The sequence below is a fragment of the Labeo rohita genome, chromosome 3 (assembly GCF_022985175.1).
Source record: "Labeo rohita strain BAU-BD-2019 chromosome 3, IGBB_LRoh.1.0, whole genome shotgun sequence".
NCBI lineage: Eukaryota > Metazoa > Chordata > Actinopteri > Cypriniformes > Cyprinidae > Labeo > Labeo rohita.
Window position 1 is genome coordinate 15,584,304 of NC_066871.1, and position 20,450 is coordinate 15,604,753.

Sequence of the window (20,450 nt, forward strand, 5' to 3'; positions counted from 1 at the left end):
GCGCAGACAGAAGTAACAGCCCTGCAGGCCTGCCCAGATCGTGGTCTCAATTTCTCTCTCTCTTCGCCAGGACTCCGTTGCCATGATAATGAATACAAATCTATCATCCAACTGTGTGCGATTGTGCCTCAGTGTATTGCGCAAAATTGCTGAAGCTTTGTGGCAGAGCAGTACAGTTTCTTGAAATGGCTCCAATCGCCTTTTCAGAAACTGTTTTTGTGTTCGCGCAGTTTAAAGGGTGACCCGCTTTTTGTCCTCTCTCTCGCTCTCACTTAGGCTTTCATGTGGTGCTCAGTCACTATGAAACCATCTTATGAATGTTTATTGTTTTCTGGCTTTACTCTCACCGCGTGCTAAGTTGAAATGATGGCTCCAATTTTAGACAGTGCCTCGTTGTTGACATATGTTTCTATATGGGGTGGCCGAGAGGATTTGCGTCTAGAATTCACAGGAGGCTCAAATTCCTCCAGCCCTGTACCTTCATTGCAGTTGAAACCCAGTCACAGCCAGTAGACTGTGTGCTCTCATTGTGTTGGGACTGTACAAGTCAGATTATATCTTTGTTCAGCAAAGTTCATAGAGTTTGTGACATTTCCTCTAAGTTCAAACATTTTTTTGAACACAATGAGCTCTGAGTGTATTTATGTTATCTGTATATTGCTTGTCTGTGTTCAGCTTCTACTAACAAGTGGCACACCAGAAAAGTGCCTGTACTGACAGGAGTGCTTTTCGACGGTATCTGGGATATGAATGCGTGTGATGACAAGACAAAGTGTTTCTGACCTCCATTCACCTCTCTTCCAAGTGTCTAATGCTCACTGGATGATAGCGGCATTGACCCAGGAAATGGAGTGGTGTGTGGGTGAAAGCAGAGGGAACGCAAGAAAACGGTCGGAGAGAACAGAAATGATATAATAACTAGTGGAGTCTGTACAAAACATAAAAGTATGAAGGAAGATAATGAGTACTGTGTTTGTATGTGGTGGGAAGAGAAAATATGTTTATTTTAAATTCATGAGTGTGTCTTATTCTGTTCCCCTCGGTCATGAACACTAGCGAGTAGTGCTAAAAGTGTACGTATTAGAACCTAATATCAAAAAACATTGCTCTATAGCACATATACAGTGGCATGCGAAATTTGGGAACCCCTTGCAGAATCTGTGAAAAATGTGAATAATTTTAATAAAATAAGAGAGATCATACAAAATGCAGTTATTTTTTATTTAGTACTGTCCTGAGTAAGATATTTTACATAAAAGATGTTTACATATAGTCCACAAGATCAAAAAAAAGCTGAAATTATTAAAAAATAACCCCCTTTAAAAGTTTGTGAACCCTTGGTTTTTAATACTGTGTGTGGTTACCTGGATGATCTACGACTATTGTTTTTTTTTGTTTTTTTTTTGTGATGGTTGTTCATGAGTCCCTTGTTTGTTCTGAACAGTTCAACTGAGCACTGCTCTTCAGAAAAATGCTTCAGGTCCTGCAGATTCTTTGGTTTTTCAGTATCTTTTGCATATTTGAACCCTTTTCAGCAGTGACTGTATGATTTTGAGATCCATCTTTTCACACCAAGGACAATTGAGGAACTCAAACACAACTATTAAAAAAAAGGTTTGAGCACTCACTGATGCTCTAGAAGGAAACATGATGCATTAAGAGCCAGATGGTGAAAACTGTAAATAGTACTTAATTTGTCTTTTGGGAAACATTTTTGTATCTTCTGTTGCTTCCGAAGGGCGGTGCTAAATGGAAAAAAATAATGATGTTAAATGATATTTAAACAAAAAAAGGACATCTACATCCTGTTCATAAGTTTTCACCCCCTGGCATTTAATGCATCATGTTTCCTTCTGGAGCATCAGTGAATGTTTGAACCTTTTTTAATAGTTGTGTTTGAGTCGCTCAGTTATCCTCAGTGTGAAAAGATGGATCTCAAAATCATACAGTCACTGGACCACAAAACCAGTTATAAGTCACACATTTGTAGCAATAGCCAACAATACATTGTATGGTTCAAAATGATTGATTTTTCTTTTATGCCAAAAGTCATTAGGATATTAAGTAAAGCTCATGTTCCATAAAGATATTTTGTAAATTTCCTACTGTAAATATATCAAAGCCAAAAAATATTCATTGCTAAGAACTTAATTTGGACAACTTTAAAGCGATTTTCTCAAAATTTTGATTTTTTTTTTTTTGCACCCTCAGATTCCAGATAATCATATAGTTGTATCTCAGCCGAATATTGTCTTATCCTACCAAACCATACATCAATGGAAAGCTTTTATTTATTCAGCTTACAGATGATCTACAAATCTCAATTTCAAAAAATTGACAATTATGACTGTTTTTGTGGTCCAGAGTCACATATGGACAAATATATAGCTGCATCTGCCTTCTTGTTTGATGGAGCTGTTTGTAAGCCAGACAAACACTATTTGTAACAAACAAAGGGAGTAACAATATATATATATATATATATATATATATATATATATCTGTATAGCAAACTAAGTAGTGTACGTTTCATATATTTCTGACTGGCAGAGACTAGGCTTTTGAGTGCAGTGGAGCGTCTTGCGCTGCTGATTACAGTGGAGTCTTCAATCAGATCAGACAGCTGACTGCTCCAATCAGTCTCTCTTACCCTGCCTTTGGACCAATCCGGCCAACCCAATTACTGGAGTCAGACTCTAATTGGCTGCCGACCCCGCTGGCCGGCACAATGTACTGGGTCAAAGACTCACAGCTATATGTCGTTATGTTCTGATGTAGCACAGCGTGCGGCATAAACGTATTATTGTTTGGGTTGGGCCATTGTGGAGGTAATTGGTTGAAGATTGCGATTCCCTCTTGCTCATAGCGGTAGTTCTCTAATGGCTTACTGCTGGGAGGTAAAGTGAAGCTCTTGTTCACAGTGTGGGAAACAGCTCTGTCACAGAACCCCAAAACATATGGGTTCATTCATTAAAGCCTGCACAAGCAACCTAATAATAGCGCACGGTTCCTCAAGAGCTCCTTTATTTAGTCTCAAAATTCAAAGCTTTGTCTTTTAAGGAGTTCAGAACGCTTGTATATCCTCTGTAGAGTCGTGACAGTTTCCCTGGTGATCCACCTCTTAAATTTGCCAGACCATTTTTAGCTACATGCACACTGTGCCCGAGGAAGAACGCTGTGCTGTGAGTAATGTTGACTCTGTTTTTGTCTGTGCGGGTCACATTGGTCAGTGATCCGGTTTGCTGGCTGTAGGGTTTTCCTTTGACACTGTGGCTTCCAAACCACTGGCACCATGAATGTACAATTCGTTTTTAAAAAGAAGACATGGTCTGTAGTATTCAAAGACTTTTTTTTAAAGGTTTAGTTCACAGAATAAAAAAATCATGATAATTGAATCACCCCATGGCATCCAAGATGTTCATGTCATTCTTTGGTTATAAGGAAATTGAGGTTTTTAAGGAAAACATTCCAGGATTTTTGGGTTGAAGGTTCAAAAAGCAGTTTCAGTGCAGCTTAAAAGGACTCTATAAGGGTCTTATCTAGCGAAACGATTCCAACATCATCCAACATCTTCGTTTTACCTTTTTTTGTAAAGGGTGTTTGACTCTTTGCACGTTTTTGTAAACACTGGGTCGGTATTTCTGCCTACGTCATTCTTGACTTTTCCAACGTGATTACATAATGCATGAAGTCCAGCTAGTGCAAGATGAGCATTTGTGGTTAAAAAGTATATACATCTGTTTTTTTTTTAGAAAATGACCGATCATTTTGGTAGGTAAGACCCTTATTCCTTGTCTGGGATCATGTAGAGCCCTCTGAAGCTGCATTGAAACTGCAATTCGGACATTCAATGCACTGGATCCCATTGATCTCCACTATATGGAGAAAAAACCTGGGATGTTTTCCGCAAAAACCTTAATTTCTTTTTGATTGAAGAAAGAAAGACATGAACATCTTGGATGAGTAAATAATAAGTAAATTTTATTCCTTTGAAGGGATAGCTCACCTAAAAATAGCAGTTCTGTCATGTTTATCATCCTCATGTTATTTCAAACCTGTATGACTTTCTTTCAGAGAGGATATTTTGACGAATGTGGAATAATATCTTCTTTTGTGCTCCAGTTTGGAACAACATGAGGATGATTAGTAATTATGCATTAGTGATTAACAACATGCAGTAAAAGAGACAGATTCCCAATTATTATTTCACATACTGTTTATTGACCTTTTATGGTGTATGTGTGTTGAGTGACACGTCTAATAATGAACAAGATTAACAGTCCTTATTTTCACAACTCATGGTTTCGTTTTAGTGCAGGAGAGGCCGTAGTTCTCATTCATTGTCCGGCGAGTCGAAGAGATAAAACCCACCGACAGCAATGAATGTGAATCGGGACCCAGAGCTGTGACAGTAGATGCAGAATACAGTCTCTCGCTTGACTGATCAGCTGGGACAGCTTCAGAGACACTACAGCAGCCATCTTGGCCAGCTCAGCAACAAAATGGACTCACACATGTAGTCGCTGGCACTCTGAAGGTCCGTGTGGTCAGGGTACGCTCGAGAGGCAGGGTACACTCAACACTCGATGGTTTCTCTCGCTTGCAAACTCACCGACAGCGTTGAATGTTCACTGTAACTCGCCTGGAACTGACACACACTTCAGATACTGCTGGAATTGTCCACATTAAAAAACTGGCATAAACGTGTGTGTACCTCACATGATATTGTTAACATTCACACCCCAACTAGTTTTCATTGTTATGAATAAATCAATGACCCAAGCCAGGAAGCAAAAACATATATTGCAGACACATATATAAAAGAAAATATTTTGTATAAAATTTATGTATTGTACAAATGTATTCAGTAACTGTGTGTGTGTGTGTATATATATATATATATATATATACATGCACACAAACAAAATAAATATATATATATATATATATATATACATATATACATATATATCTAAATTATTGAATTTCCTCTATGCAAAAAATCATTAATAGTAATATTAATATATTAAGCAAAGACCATGTTGCATGAAGATATGTTGTAAATTTCCTACCGTAAATATATCAAAAAATAATTTTTCATTAATAATATGCATTGCTAAGAACTTCATTTGGACAACTTTAAATGCGATTTTCTCATTATTTACATTTTTTGCACCCTCAGATTCCAGATTTCCAAATAGCTGTATCTCAGGCAATTTAATGTCCTATCCTAACAAACCATACATCAATGGAAAGCTTATTTATACAGCTTTCAGATGATGTATAAATGTCAATTAAAAAAAAAAAAGACCCTTATGACTGATATTGTGGTCCAGGATTTTATATATATATATATATACATATATGTATCAATGATCACAATAAATCATGTTTTTATGTTTGCAGATACACAAAAGACACATATTTAGACAAAATATGTCTAATAATATATATTTATAAGTACACATATACATAAATGCACACATGCAAACACACACACACACACACACACATATATATATATAGCATGTTAACAATATGCACGTAAATAAATCAACAATATTGTCCCTTGAAGTACATGTTGTCAAATATATGTCATTTTAGCATTTAAACAAAAACAGCCATTCTGTTTCCAGCCTATATTTAGCACATTTTAAATATTTTTTGGCCATACGGGACTGTGCACTCACAGTCTCGGAGGGGAAGTTTTGTGCAAGCACTGGGGCCTGTGGAGATGGTCATATGCACGGGGAAGCGGGCACAGGGCTCTGCATGAAGTATAGCATGAGCTCTGTGGGGTCTATTATCTGATCGTGGGGGGAAGGGAGCAGGAGCTGAGAGTGAGCGGGAACAGGGGGCTGCCGATTGGAGAGAAAGAGAAAAATGGAAGGGGGAAGGAGGAATCGAGGGAGCGGGCAGAAGAGTGGAGGTGGTGAGTGCGTGTCTGGGCAAGGGGGTGTTGATCGATTCCAGGCTCGGCATTTCCAGACAGACTGAATGGCAAAGGTCAAAGGGTCTCATTTCCTATGAAAGAGGGGCTGTCTGAAACGCGCCTCGTTCGTTTGCCGACTCGACGTGTTTGGAACGCGCTCACGTACGCACGTGCAAACAGACGGTGTGGCGTGGACGCAATTTCAAACAGTTTTAAAAGACTATTTGCTATCCAAATCTGCACAGAAACTGTTTTCAAGGCCCACATCTGTATAAGACAAGACTAGCTGCTGGCCTTTAAGACGAAGGTCGAACTTTTGACTATATGAGCAGGCAAAAGTAACAGGCCTGATGTATGTGTTTGTCCAGCCGTGCGAGATGCGGAAAAGAAGTGGGGGAAGGGTCTGCAAGAAAAAATAAGGCTACCATGACAGACCCCCCCTCCATCCCCCACTTGGGACTTGAACTCATGACCCTCTGGTGAATGAGTTCATAGGCGTCACAGCCAGTTTTGTAGACCCAGCAAGTTCGCTGGGAAACTTTTCAAACTGGATTTTGTGGTGTGAAACACATAACTGGGAAACTCTAGCATAGCCGAGAAACTTTTACAAGAATCCAACAACATAAAAGCCCCCTTAAAATGACAAACGACATCAAGACATACAAAAGAAGACACTGACCTCACCGTTCGAAGAAAAAGTTTGCAGAAGTAGCACATGGTGGTCTGTATGTGTGTATCTGTGCTAAAGCTGATGTTTTATAGCACTTGACGTGCCATTATTGTGCCGGTCACTGCTGTTGGTTTAGTTTTGGGTGCGAGAGGATTATTGATGAAGATGTCTGCAGTAATGTGGATGGCCCTTCCCCCTCGTCTGGCCGACTGGGTGTATGTCTACCTGCTCCAGACTAAATCAATAGTTTAATCCAATTGCCATTCACTTCCATAGGGATTGATATCACCTCGCATGCATACACAAACATACGCACACACATACATCCCATTAGGAGACCATTATGTCCAGTGACACACTCTCTGTACTAATGTTTACAACCAACAATTAGTCAAAGTTAGTAGTTGAAAAGACATTTAGGTTTCTTGGAAAAGCAGAAATGCTCCCGAAGCCTTAACTAGCATCCAAACACATGCAAACACAACACTCATGCATGCCTTGGTGGATAACATCACATTAAAATGTCCTGCAGTGATGTCTGACCGCATAAGCAACACTTGTCACATTTGTCAAATCAGATTTGTATCACATTCTAACAGCATGACAACGCATCCTAATGGAAAAGTCGTCTCGCGTGCGCTCAAACAGTCAGAGTGGATCACAGGCTCTTGGTTTAGGGAGGTGGCAGGGGTTCGAGAAGAAAAACACACTTACCACAGTGACTCTCTCTCAGTCAGATGCATACACCCAGTCTGGCTCCAGTCGATCTCTGCCCCCCTCCATACGTCGAGCTCGGCCGTTCCACCCCTGCATTCCTCCACCTCCCTTTTTCTCTCTTCTATTTTAAAACTCTTCGTCCTCTCCCTACTCACCTTCCACCCTGACATCTCTTTGTGAATTCCATACCTCCTCTTTCTATTCTCACCCCTTCCGCCGGTCTCCTCGGGTTTTCTCGTCCCGGTCTCTCACTCTTCTTGAAGCCGTCCTCTAGCCGCTGTTAACTTAACTGCAGACGGTCTGGTGTTTCTCTCTCTCTCTCTCTGTGCGTGTGTGTGTGTGTGTGTGTGTGTAGAGAGAGAGAGAGAGAGAGAGAGGGAGTGGGGAGTGCAAACCGGGACACACAGGCTGTGTCAGTTTGAATGAAAATTGTGAATGCGCTCCGCTTCCTTCTCCTCCCCCTCTCCCTCTCTCTCTCTCCCTCACTCTTCGTTTCCTTCCCTCCCCCTTCATCCCCACCCTACTCTCTTGCGCACTCTTTTTTTTTTCCTCTCACCCTCTTTTGGGTGCCTGTTCTGTCTGTATTCCCTCCCATCTTCAAACATTTTCACACTCCAGACAGACATTTATATTTTTATACTTACCCCCTTCTCCTCTTTTTCTCTCTCATCACTCACTCTCTCTCTTCTCCACATTTAAACACATGCACACACATTCATGCTTTCCTCGCTGTGCGCCAGACACTTAACCCTTCGTGTTCTGTGAGCCACTACCCTAAAAATAGTTTATACAGCTTGGTGTCGGACAGTCTCAGTGTTTATTTAGTGTTGTGGTTTTAAATTTGTCACATATTATACATATTTTAGGCGTAGTACCTATCTTTAGTAACTGATGTTAAAAAATGCTTACTAAAACTTACATTAAGGTAAGTCAAATCATTTGGGAATATTAAAAAAATTATATTCTGGTATGATTTTTTCACACGTATGTTGTTCTAACATTTGTATTCCAACATGTTTTTAATTTAAAAAATAAATAAAAAATTCAGAAGAATTTGCTAGTTAAAAACACATCGCACTTACACACACAAATATATTTATGTAACATTAGTCATTTTTTTAATTTTGTTTTTAATAAACCAAGCAACTGAACTTGGAAAAAAGCAGCCTTGATATTTTGATAACAATATCAAATTCATATCAAATAAGCAGATTCTTCTTCTTCTTCTTTTTTTGAATCTGTAGAATATTTAAGTTTAAATAGAAATTATAATTTAAATATATAAATATACTTTTCTGGTTGCATGGTGTATTACAACTAAATAAATAAGTTAAATAAGTTAAATAATTAATAATTACATATGTTTTTTAACAATTGTTTTTTAAAGAAGTCTCTTCTTTAAAGTCTCTTGAAATATTTTTACTATTTAAAATAATTGTTTTTATTTGAATCTTTTAAAATGTAATTTATTGTTGTGATTTTAAAGCTGAAAGCTTTATTATTACTATGCTGAAAACAGCTGAGATTTTTTTTCAGGTTTCTTTGATGAACAGAAAATTCAGAAGAACAGCATTTACCTGAAATAAAATTCTATTGTAACATTATATATTTATCATCACTTTTATTCAATTTAAAGCATCCTTGCTAAATAAAAGTTTATATTGTTTGTTTTTTTTCAGTGTTTTTTTCAGTGTCTGTGCAAACTAAAAAAATCTACATGTGCTGGAATAAAAGTACAAATACCTACAATAACTAATGAGATTTCTGCTGTAGTGGTCCATACAAGAACTTTTCTACCTACAATAATTATGGAAAATCTCACTATGCATAGCTAATGCATGATGCATTGCCACCACATAGACGTCTGAGTGACGTACATGTGTTATCAGGAAAAGAAATTTATAAAGTATTTTCCCCATAGGCACACTACTTTCAGACACTGCATTAACGGATCCAGTGTCTGGTCGAGTCGACATGCCTTTAACATTTTCCTCCCCCTCGCGCTTTCCATATTCTCTCCCTTCATAGTGACATATTGATCAGACATAATGGGAGGGGGTGGAGGAGCTGTGGTCACTGAGGTCAGCGCCGTGGCTAGACTCCCTCACCCCTACTCATGACCCCCACCCCTCTTCCAACATGTCCTCCCTGACCCCAAGCTCCCCCTTTCCAGACTGACCACCGATCAGCCTCAGCCACCGAATCCATCTGACATTGGCAGCTGAGGATGGATAGAGTGACAGTCAATACTCAATACAGGACAGGTTGTGGAGGGTGGGGGAGGATCCATGTCGATCAAAGGATGAACGAAAGGGGAGACTGTACAAGGGGCAGTTCACCTAAAAATGAAAATTCTGCCATTGTTTACTCACCTTCATGTTATTTCAAACCTGTATGACTTTCTTCCTTCTGTGGAATATATAAGAAGATATTCTGAAAGCTGTCTAGTGCACTCAAAAATAGTTCAATGAACTTAAGGAACATTTTTTCACATAATTTGATTTAGATTTGTACAACAAGTAAATAAAAACAAATAATGTTTTGTTGTACCAAAAAATTGATTAGCACGTCCAACTCGGAAAAAAACAAAACAAAAAACGAATGTGCAAGTTCAACCAACCGTCGAAGTTTGAAAGAATATTACAGAGGATCTGCGTACCGAGGACTTGAACGAGACTCATGCGCAATGTAAGATTCTTTAATAATAAACAAAACGTACTAGAAATATGCTTATGACTAATGTTAGTTTTATAAAACAGGCCTACATTTTCATTAAACATGGAAACTGAATTTTACTATGGTTTAAGGCCTATAGTGCATGTAGATTAGATTATATTATATTATAAATTGTTAAGCTAAATCAATGAGTTTATAAAACTGGTTTATTTTATAAATATCTACAGGCCTTAGATATGTAGAACACATCCACCTTTTGTGTAGGCTACTCACTATTGGTCAGTCATGTCTTGTATCCATCATGAAGAATCAGTCTCTAATAATTATTTTGGTAATTGAGTGATGTGTTGATTATTCCCACGCTTAATTGAGTAATCGGATAATTATAATTAAGTTTTGTAGTAAAATAGACCTAAGTGAACATAGCCTTTAAAATGCATAACAGCAATGAGGCAATAATAATTAGTTCAAATAAAATATTATCATATTGTATCTTTGAACAAAACTGTTAAAATACATAATATATTATAAACAATAGAGCTAATGTACATTACGCATTATAACAAATGCCTGCAGAGGGCGCCAATGGGCTGACGATTGTTTTTACACTTTGCTGTGCAATCTAATCTGTTTAATATTGACTAAACAACATTTAATTCAAATGACCACTTAATCTTTAATATTTGCCACACAAATGATAACAGTTAGTGAACAGAGCCGCTCTGAGATGCACATATGTAACCTACACGCATGTGCGTATATTAAACTTGCATTACATATATTTATTTAATTGAAATATTTAATATTCACCTACAGAAGAAGCAGAAGAAGTGAGTATAAGGTTTTTTTTAATGGATCTTTGGATTTAGGTAGATTGGGGGCGCAATGCTTTCAAAAACAATCCAGCAACAAAACCACCAACAACAAAATGCGTCAATCGCTTAGGAGACATTCTTGTCTGCTCCTGCTCCAGTGTCGAAACAATGGTGGACTGTTCACAGCTCGCTCAGGGACGGTCTGTACTAAAATGCCAATGTCAATCAACAGTTGTGGGAGGGGCCTGTGCAGAACAACATCATTCTGCCAAGAATCTCAAAACAGGGGTTATTAATATTGGGGATTTTTTAAAAAAGCACTTTTTTTTATCATTATAGGGTGGCTGTGTACACACACTACCAACAGACATTTATGTTCAAACAACATGTAAAAGTGAATTTTGCATCTGATGCCCCCCTTAACAAAACAACATGAACAAGCAGCAGTCCATTTTTTCCCTAACTATCCTTTAAAGGCTATTTTAGTTTCATGGGATTATGGGAAAAGGTTATTTGTGACAATGGAGACCGAAGGATCTATGAAATATAAAGGCGAAACAAATTCAAAAATGAATGAGAACCAGTTTTCCATCTCCCTCATCATTTAGCCAAGTAAAAAGCAAACAAGACAGCAGCGACACTACCTGAAAAACATGGTGGGCTTCCACTCCATTGCTTCCCACTGCCTAGTTATCTCAGATCAGTGAGCTTGAAGGCAATAAGACAGGCCAGGGACAGCACTTTAAAAGCACTGGGACGCAGCGGTGGTGTGTCTGAGCTGGGAGTGTCTTGCAGAGAGTGTTACACTGATAGAAAAGCTCCTCCATTTTAGCAATCAGCCAATGTCTGGGTCCCTGTGGACGCCCTGATGGACAGACAGAGTGCTTCAGTACATTATGAGGTTCAAGGCACATCAGATACCGCTGCCTGGGGCTAAAGCAACATCCTCCTACCAGCTGAAAATCTTTAGTGATTGGATAACAGTGGTGTGATAATGCTAAGTGACCATTTCAATATACAACAGTAAGAGTCGTTTATAACAGCAGAGAAGTTAAAAGGGGATCATTAGGATTTCAGATGGTTCAGCCTTTGCCTGAAGCAAGCCATAGGTTTTCTCTCATTAATACACGTCTCCAGTGACATGCAATATTTCTGTTAGCCAGTTTGTAAATGCACCCTAATGACATTATTATTTCAACATTGACTGTAGCGGGGTTAAGTTACACATAGATAAGCCCCTGCAGTCTGCTGCTATTATGTTATTAGAAACGTCTTCGAATGGGCTCCTACACTTTCATTAGCGCATCTTAAGTGCTTTTCATCATTAAGTGCGCACTATTCTTTACTTTCATTCTTTGGCCTTTTACTGAGAACATGATCTGGTCTAGCTTGACATGAACGGGACAGCACAGCGTTCGCGTGCTTTAATGCAGAGGAACCGCACGGTCAGAATGAACAATCCTCTCCAGGAGCTGAGATACCAATCAGAAAAAAAGAGCCGAATGCAGCTCCGTGAGCCAGCGAATCAATATCAACCATCTTAGAAAGGACGGCATGGGGGAGCGAGCAAAAGACTAATGGAGGAAGACGAGCCAGAGAGTGGAAGAGTAAAGAGATTAATGTAAAAGAGGATTTCCCCTGAAAATGAATCACAGTCAGCCAGAGAAATAGAAGGTCAAAGGTAATGGGATTAATGGACATAATTAACTCAACTCTTTTTAAAATTAACTCTTTTTGCGGCAGCAAAAATATCATTGGCTAGCTACCAAAAAACAGTGAATATTGCAGGAATATTGCTCTTAATGCATGTTTTTTCCTTCTGGAGCGTCAGTGAGTGTTTGAACCTTCTGTAATAGTTGCTTACAAGTCCCTCAGTTGTCCTCAGTGTGAAAATATGGACCTCAAAATCATACAGTCATTGCTGGAAATGGTTCAGATACACAGAAAATGCTGGAAACCAAAAAAAAAATTGTGGGACCTGAAGGATTTTTCTGAAGAACATCAGGCAGTTTAACTGTTCAGGACAAACAAGGTCCCACATGAACAACTATCACTAGACAAAAAACACAGCTGTGGATCATTTAGGTAACAGCACAGTATTAAGAAGCAAGGGAATGTAAACTTTTGAACCAGGTCATTTTTATAAATTTAACAATTATCTATCTTTTATGTGAAATATCTTATTCAGGTCAGTACTAAATAAACAATAACATGCATTTTGTATGATCCCTTTTATTTTGGTAAAATAATTAACATTATGCAGATTCTGAAAAGGGTTTGTAAACTTTTGACCTCAACTGTTTTATTATGATGTATTGCCCCATTAATTAGTAAATTACCAAAATAAAACCTTTTTCTTTTTCACAGACGGAGAATTATTTTATAAAAATGCTACATTGTTAAACTTATTAAGTACAAAAATTTCTATTTTTGATCAGTTTCTGTAGTTATAATGTATTCTGTCACACCAAACAAGGTCAGCATACAATGCAATTTTTTAATGTATTTACAATCAGCCAATCGCACATATTCAAACAATTTTTTTTGCAGTAAAAATAACAGACTACATTATTATTTTGTTTATTTCTATAAATACAATATAATAATGATTCATTGATGTATCCTTTATATTTGCGATCATATTTCTTTAGGGTCATCTTTATGTGAGTTACAGCATTAATATGCTGATCAAGAAGTCTGTGCTTTGTGTAATTTGTTGCTCTCTATTTCTTTAACAGGTGTGTCCATGTCTTTTTGTACACCATCTAATTCAATGCCCTCATCCTCCATCACCACAGCTTTCCATGATTCCTGATGCAGCCTTTCGTTCCTTTCTGTTATTTGGGGCGACGGTGGGACTGTTGCCACCAAAGCAGGTGGGAGATGTTTGAACTCCTCCTCATTTATATCAAAATTCTTCATTTTATGATCAAGCACCCACCAGCGTCCCGCAAAGCCCACATCCAACACACGTTTTGGCAGTTCTGACCAGGGCACGGAGATTGCTGAGCAACGCGCCTCATACAGGCTGGACTCCGAGTCGTAGTCTGTGTAATAAGTCAAAGATGCAACGCCCAGACTGGCATAGCCCAGCCTGCCCTCGTTTCGCAGTTTCACAAGGGTCTGGACGTGTCCATCTGAGGTGCCACTGCGTATCCATGGTGACAGGAGAGCCAGACGGTTGGAGGTTTCTAGCAGGCTGGTCTCAAAGGAGGCATCATCAGGGTTGGTGTAATAGCAGGCGTACATTCCTCCAAGAAGTCCGAAGTAGACCGAGGCTTTAAGGGGTCGCTCCCGGGCCCCCAGCACCGCCTCACGACAAGCCTCCTTATAATCGCTTAAAAGACTACGGCACCATGCACCTGAAAACAGTGAAGAAATAGCAGATCTTAATTAACATTCAGCTAACAGAATTATGAAAGATGATGCAATAAGAAAAAAACTAAAGCAATACAAAATTACATTTTTATGCCACTATAACAGAGTCAGAAAACTAGCTAGCAAACTAATACAGCTGTATTTTCGTAGACAAAAAAGTAACACGCCTGCACTCAATTCAGATGATGACCAAATATACACTTGACTCACGTGACTGACCTCCTGAAGCAAAAAGAATAATCTTGGCGTAGTCTTACCTGCGCGACTGTTTATCAGTCTTTGCCACCTTGTGCCCTTGGTTGTCTCTGTTGCTGCTGTGGAGCACCATCTCTTCAGCAGACACGAGGCGGCCATGTTAGCAAATGAACCCACGAAGTGTGACAGTTCACAGTTCACAGTTCACAGTGGATGAAGCACAGGAAGGGCTTCCAGCCGACAGTTTCCAGTATTGGCTTAACGTAACAACGGAGGCTGGTGAAACTGATGAGCCAAAATGGCGAGAAGCACGGTACGTGTAATGTTATTGGTCCGGTGGGGAAACAAAATGTTGCCTTTTCGATTCCACCATGCATTTTTATAAGCCATGTCACTAAAACAGGCAAGGAATTGCAAACAGATAACTTTTTAAAGTTTAAAGGAGAAAAGAGAGGGCTAGAATTATTTTGTATACAATATTTGGATCTGTGAATGTGGACTTTGGTCAGCAAATATTGAATTTATTTCACACATTTTTGTCAGTTTCATATATAAATGTATTATTAAATATGACTGTCGAATATACAAAACTATTAGGTAACAGTTAGGAAATTGTTTGATCAAACTAGCTTAATTACAACAGCAAAAATGTGTTGTTTCCCTCTCAGAGCTTTTCAAAAACAAAACAAAAACATAGACACCGCTTTATCTAAGATATAATACAACCTACCTTGTTTATTCTTAATCTTAAGACATTAATAAACTAGAAGAAAGCGGTAAAACAGGTAAAAACAAACCAGTTTTAGTTCCGGCTTTGTTCCGGTCACGTGATTGAGGTTTGACGCACCGGAACCCTGCAGGTGACGTGGAATATGGGGACGATAACAATAAATCCTTGTGTATCACGAAGGTATCAAATCTATTCTAGCTACAATCGAATCGGCTAATGATTTTGTAAATCTCAGTTTGTCAGAAGGTACTATTAAATACTGTCCGGCCTGACGAAACTATTGTTTTTGTACCTGCTAGCTCAAAACAAGCTTGATTGTTGAAGTTACCAGAAGGAGTCGGGATTGGCGTACCCCAGGATTACCATATTGTAGCATCCAGGTGAGCAGATTAGTCTAAATATGATTTTGTTTGTGACGGCTGTCGTATGATTACATTGTGTTCATTGTCTTCTTTCCACGCAGATAATATTCTTATGAGAACTGCTTGAGAATCCTGTGATCTCCAGTCATGGCTAGTCCAGATGATTTAAAGTTTCAGGGTATGGTTTGTGTGTCTTATATGTGTCTTGTTTTGTTTCTCCGTCTTTCTGCTTTAATCATAATTCTGGACGTTTTCAGAGTTTGAGGAAGCGGCTGATCTCCTTTCTTCAAATCCTGGAGCCTCAACCCTCAGCATCTCCAACCCCAGCGCAGCAGCAGCAGCCTCCTCTGGAGATGTCAGAGTTGATCTGTCAGACGATGAAGACAATCAGCAAGAAAGTTCCGAGGTGAGCTGCAAAACCAAACAGACTAAGAAGGTCACAAGTAGCTGCTTATTTCATGTGCTTGTTAGTTTAAAAGTCATGGTATGAAGGTGTTTTTGTCATTTTCCCACAGCTGCTTGGAGGTGAAAAGCAAACAGGTGGTTTTTGGACGTTTGAATACTATCAGTCATTCTTCAATGTAGATACAATGCAGGTACTTTTGTTTTCTTGCTTATGGTATTCTTTGTAACCCTCATTTTATGTTGTGAATTTTGGCACAGTTGCTATATGTGGGTCAGATTGACACTAATTGGATTTAGTATAATTCACCAAAGTCACACTATGAAAACAAACAAACATACAAATGAGAAATCTGGTAAAAACAGTGAACTCTTAACATTAATAGCCCCCACACAAAATAAACATGATTTTACAAACTGTAAATTTTGTAAAAGGCATTGTAACTATTTTGTAACCATTTTAAAACATTAATTGTTTTAAACAGAAGAAGTTTGTAAAAAACATTGATTTCTTTTGAACCCATGTTAGTTTTTAGTATTCTTTGATTTTAATATAATTCAACATAGAAAAGCATTTAATTAAAATAGAAATCTTTTGTAATAATATATACTACAGTTCAAAAGTTTGGGGTCAGTACATTTTTATTCTTTCTTTTTTGGAAAGAAATTAAGACTTTTATTCAGCAAGGGTGCGTTAAATTGATAAAAACGTGATAGCAAAGATTTCTGTTTTGAATAAATGCTTTTTTTTAAAAAACATTTAATTCATCAAAGAATCCTGAAAAAAGTGTCACAGGTTTCAAAAAAAAAAATTTGGCAGCACAACTTTTGCCAACATGGATAATTCAAATAATAAATCATCATATCAGAATGATTTCTGAAGGATCTTGTGACACTTAAGACTGGAGTAATGATGCTGAAAATTCAGCTTTGCATCACAGGAATAAATAATTATTTTAAAGTATATTAAAACATTATTTTATGTTGTAATAATATGTCGCAATATTACTTTTCTTTTTTTTTTTTTATTAAAAAATGCAGATTTGACTTCTTTAAACACATTACAAGTCTAACTGATCCCAGACTTTTGAAGGGCGCTGTAGTAGAAACCTAGCATACATGTTAATGACTCTAAATGAGAAAAAAAAGTCATAAAATATCAAGAAATACTAATTACTAATATTTTAAAGGGAGATCATGGTTGCTTTTTTTTTTTTTTTTTTTGCCTACTTGGAACTACCACATTCAATCCAAAGAACCAACAACTCTAGTATCCTAGTAATTGTTTGTTCTGTTATCTTTATTATTGTAGGTGCTGGATAGGATAAAAGGCTCAGTCATGCCTTTGCCAGGACGAAATTTCGTCAAACACCACATTCGAAATAACCCTGATCTCTATGGTAATGTAGATCTAATTTTTAATCTCGGAGATCACTTTTTAACACAGCCAGTTGCTTTATTTTTGAATGAATGTGGAGTTTCACATAACTGTCAGACATTTTATTTTTTGTTTTCCTTCCGCTTGTCAGGTCCTTTCTGGATCTGCGTGACTCTAGTGTTTTCAGTGGCCATCAGTGGAGACGTCTACACATTTCTGTCTAAGATGGGAGACACAGAGTATCACTACAGACCACAATTCAACAGAGGTGAGACAGCAGTGGGCATGCAAATTGTGGAGAACAATTCTGTTAATACTTTACAATATAAAAGAACACAACCTGTCATACCTAGTCATATAAATGTTTAACTAAATATTATCATGTGAACAACCAATCAGATTTAAGGTTCAGTGAATCTACAGGTTCAAGATTTTAGTCTTTTTTTTAATGAAAAAGCACATGTATATATCAATCCCTAAATTAAGATTTTGTTCCATTTTAGTTTCGATCGCAGCCATCACTGTGTTCCTCTATGCATGGCTGGTGCCTCTAGGAGTTTGGGGCTTCCTAACGTGGCGTCAAAGTGTTGAGAGACACATCAGCGGTTACACGTTTTTAGAGACTGTGTGTGTCTATGGTTACTCTCTGTTCATTTATATCCCTACCTCGGTAAGTTTGAGATCATTTTTAAAAAGACACTGAGACTTTATGAAGTTCGACCTGTTAAGTCTAACTCTGTCTCTGTTTTTAGATATTATGGACCATTCCCGTCTACTGGCTTGAGTGGCTATTGATTGTCATTGCTATGGTGATCTCTGGCGGAGTGTTGGTAATGACGTTCTGGCCGGCTGTTCGTGATGACACAAAACTTACGGCATTCGCTACCATGGTGGTAATAGTGTCACTTCATGCCCTTCTGGCCATTGGCTTTAAGGTGAGAGAAATTCTTCAAAGGAATATTCCAAGTCAAATATACCTTAAAGGATTAGTTCACTTCCAGAACATTAATTTCCTGATGATTTACTCATCCCAGTGTCATCCAAGATGTTCATGTCTTTCTTTCTACACAATCCCAGATGATGGATAAGGGTCTTACCTAATGAAACGATTATTCGTTTCTTAAAACAATAAAAAATCGTATAATTTTTAACCACAAATGGACATAAATTATCAGGAAACTTTTATTCTGGAAGTGAACTAATATTGTAAACCCCATCAACTCAATCTGGTGTGCTGTTAATAACCACAGAAAATAGTTTTCATTCGTATTTGACCTATAAAACCTATAAATTAGTCTTTTCAGATGGAATTGTTTTTGTTTTTCTTTATGAGAAACTGCTTGTGATGTGTTACCATAATTCCTGTAATCTTTCTGTGAATACAAAGCAAAAGATGCTTTGTTTACTTTTATAGCTGGTTATGGCATGTTAAAAAAATTGGATTTTATATTATGCTAGCACATTTAATTGGAACCAGTTTGATATCACAGCAAATGAACTCATCAAGATATTTGTTACAAACCAGAGTCGTCGATATTAAATTATGTGGTAACTGACAAGAACATATGTTGTTGATATTGCTTAAAGTGATTTATAATGTGACACACTACCATTGAAAAGTTTAGGGTCAATGTGCATACACTTTGTATTAAGATATATCACAGCTTCCACAGCTGTTAACACTTATAATAATTATATTATAAGTGTTACGTTATATTATTATATTAGAATGTTTTCTGAAGGATCATGTAACAAGACTGGAATAATTCAGAAAATTCAGTTTTGTCATTTTATATGAAATAAGATATTGCACGTAAAATATGTTTACATGTAGTCCACAAGAGAAAATAATAGTTGAATTTATAAAAATGACCCCATTCAAACATTTTCATACATTTGATTCTTAATACTGTTGTTACCTGAATGATCCACAGCTGTCCCCATCAAGTGTATGTAAACCTTTGAACAGGGTCATTTTTATAAATTCAACTATTATTTTCTCCTGTGGACTATATGTAAACATCTGAAATATCTTATTCATGTAAGCACTAGATAAAAAAATAACATGCACTTTCTATGATCCCTCTTATTTTGGTTAAATAATTAACATTTTGCAGATTCTTGACCTCAACAGTAATTATTACCGACGCCATATATTTGAATGATAGTGTATCTTCTAAGAAGGACTGAAATAAATAGCACAAGCATTACCTCCCTTCCAACTGCACACTTTGATCGGTAATTTCTTCTGGTGAAACTTCAAAATATATTTCCATCTCTCGTTTTAGCTCTACTTCTTCCAAACATCAACAAAGTCTGGATCATCGCATATCGGACAACAGATGACCCCAGCCACAAATCACACAACAACTAACGTGGGAAAGCATCAATGACCAACTGAATGGGAACCTAGGAGCGTATATATTTAAAGGACATGGAAAGTGTGTAATAATTATGATTGAGCAATGAAGGAGCAATGAATAACTGAGCAATGAAGGAGTTCAGATTAGCGTGCCGACGCTTGATGCACATAAGCATTCCCGGCGAACACGTTGAATGTGTTTCCAGTTTGTAACTAACACAGCAGATAAAATAACCTCGGTCAGATCAAAAGGCAGATCACAATAATGATTTTAGTTTGTACTTTGTTTCTTTAATACATAAAGTGACCTGCCCAATATTATTTTCCTCAAGTGTTATGGTCACTTATTACCTAAAATTTAAGTTTCTTTTGATCAAAATAGAGTAATTTATAAGAATGATCTTGTATTACTGTGAACTGATTTGAGGTTTGCCTTAAACACCTGACTGCTTTCTTTCCTTGTAGGCTACTTTCTCTCATTATTCTGAAAATGGAATGGAAGTACCTGTATTAAGTATTTAATGTTGCTTTCCTGGACAGTTTTTTGCTTGACACTGTGGATTAAAATCATTCTTGTCAGGGTCAAACTTGTCGTTCTGAGCTTGTTTGGCATGAATGGGGACAGTTGCATCACCATTCCTACTTGGTCCACAGATTTCTAAGAAGGTATACTTTGCACTTAAATGTCATAAACTTTTTGGAAAAGTTCAACCAAAAATTATACTTTTGTCATCATTTACTCACCCAAACCTGTAACTTTCTTCTATTGGAACATAAAATATGATATTCTGAAAAGTTTAGGTAACCAACCTATTTTGGTGCCCAGTGACTTC

The 20,450-nt window shown here is 37.5% G+C and overlaps 2 protein-coding genes across 2 annotated transcripts; one reads left to right on the forward strand and one right to left on the reverse strand.

Annotated features, from left to right (window-relative positions):
- Positions 1–13,051: 13,051 nt before the first annotated feature.
- On the reverse strand, positions 13,052–14,792 carry timm29 (translocase of inner mitochondrial membrane 29). Its single transcript, XM_051106466.1, has 2 exons — positions 14,446–14,792; positions 13,052–14,172 (listed from the first exon to the last, which is right to left on the reverse strand). The coding sequence occupies exons 1-2, from the start codon at positions 14,540–14,542 to the stop codon at positions 13,499–13,501; spliced, it is 771 nt and encodes a 256-aa protein (XP_050962423.1). The 5' UTR covers positions 14,543–14,792; the 3' UTR covers positions 13,052–13,498.
- Positions 14,793–15,190: 398 nt separating this feature from the next.
- On the forward strand, positions 15,191–20,198 carry yipf2 (Yip1 domain family, member 2). The gene is made up of 10 exons (XM_051106465.1): positions 15,191–15,293; positions 15,413–15,493; positions 15,577–15,653; positions 15,733–15,881; positions 15,991–16,071; positions 17,190–17,277; positions 17,407–17,523; positions 17,759–17,925; positions 18,008–18,190; positions 19,544–20,198. The coding sequence occupies exons 3-10, from the start codon at positions 15,623–15,625 to the stop codon at positions 19,646–19,648; spliced, it is 921 nt and encodes a 306-aa protein (XP_050962422.1). The 5' UTR covers positions 15,191–15,293; positions 15,413–15,493; positions 15,577–15,622; the 3' UTR covers positions 19,649–20,198.
- Positions 20,199–20,450: the final 252 nt, after the last annotated feature.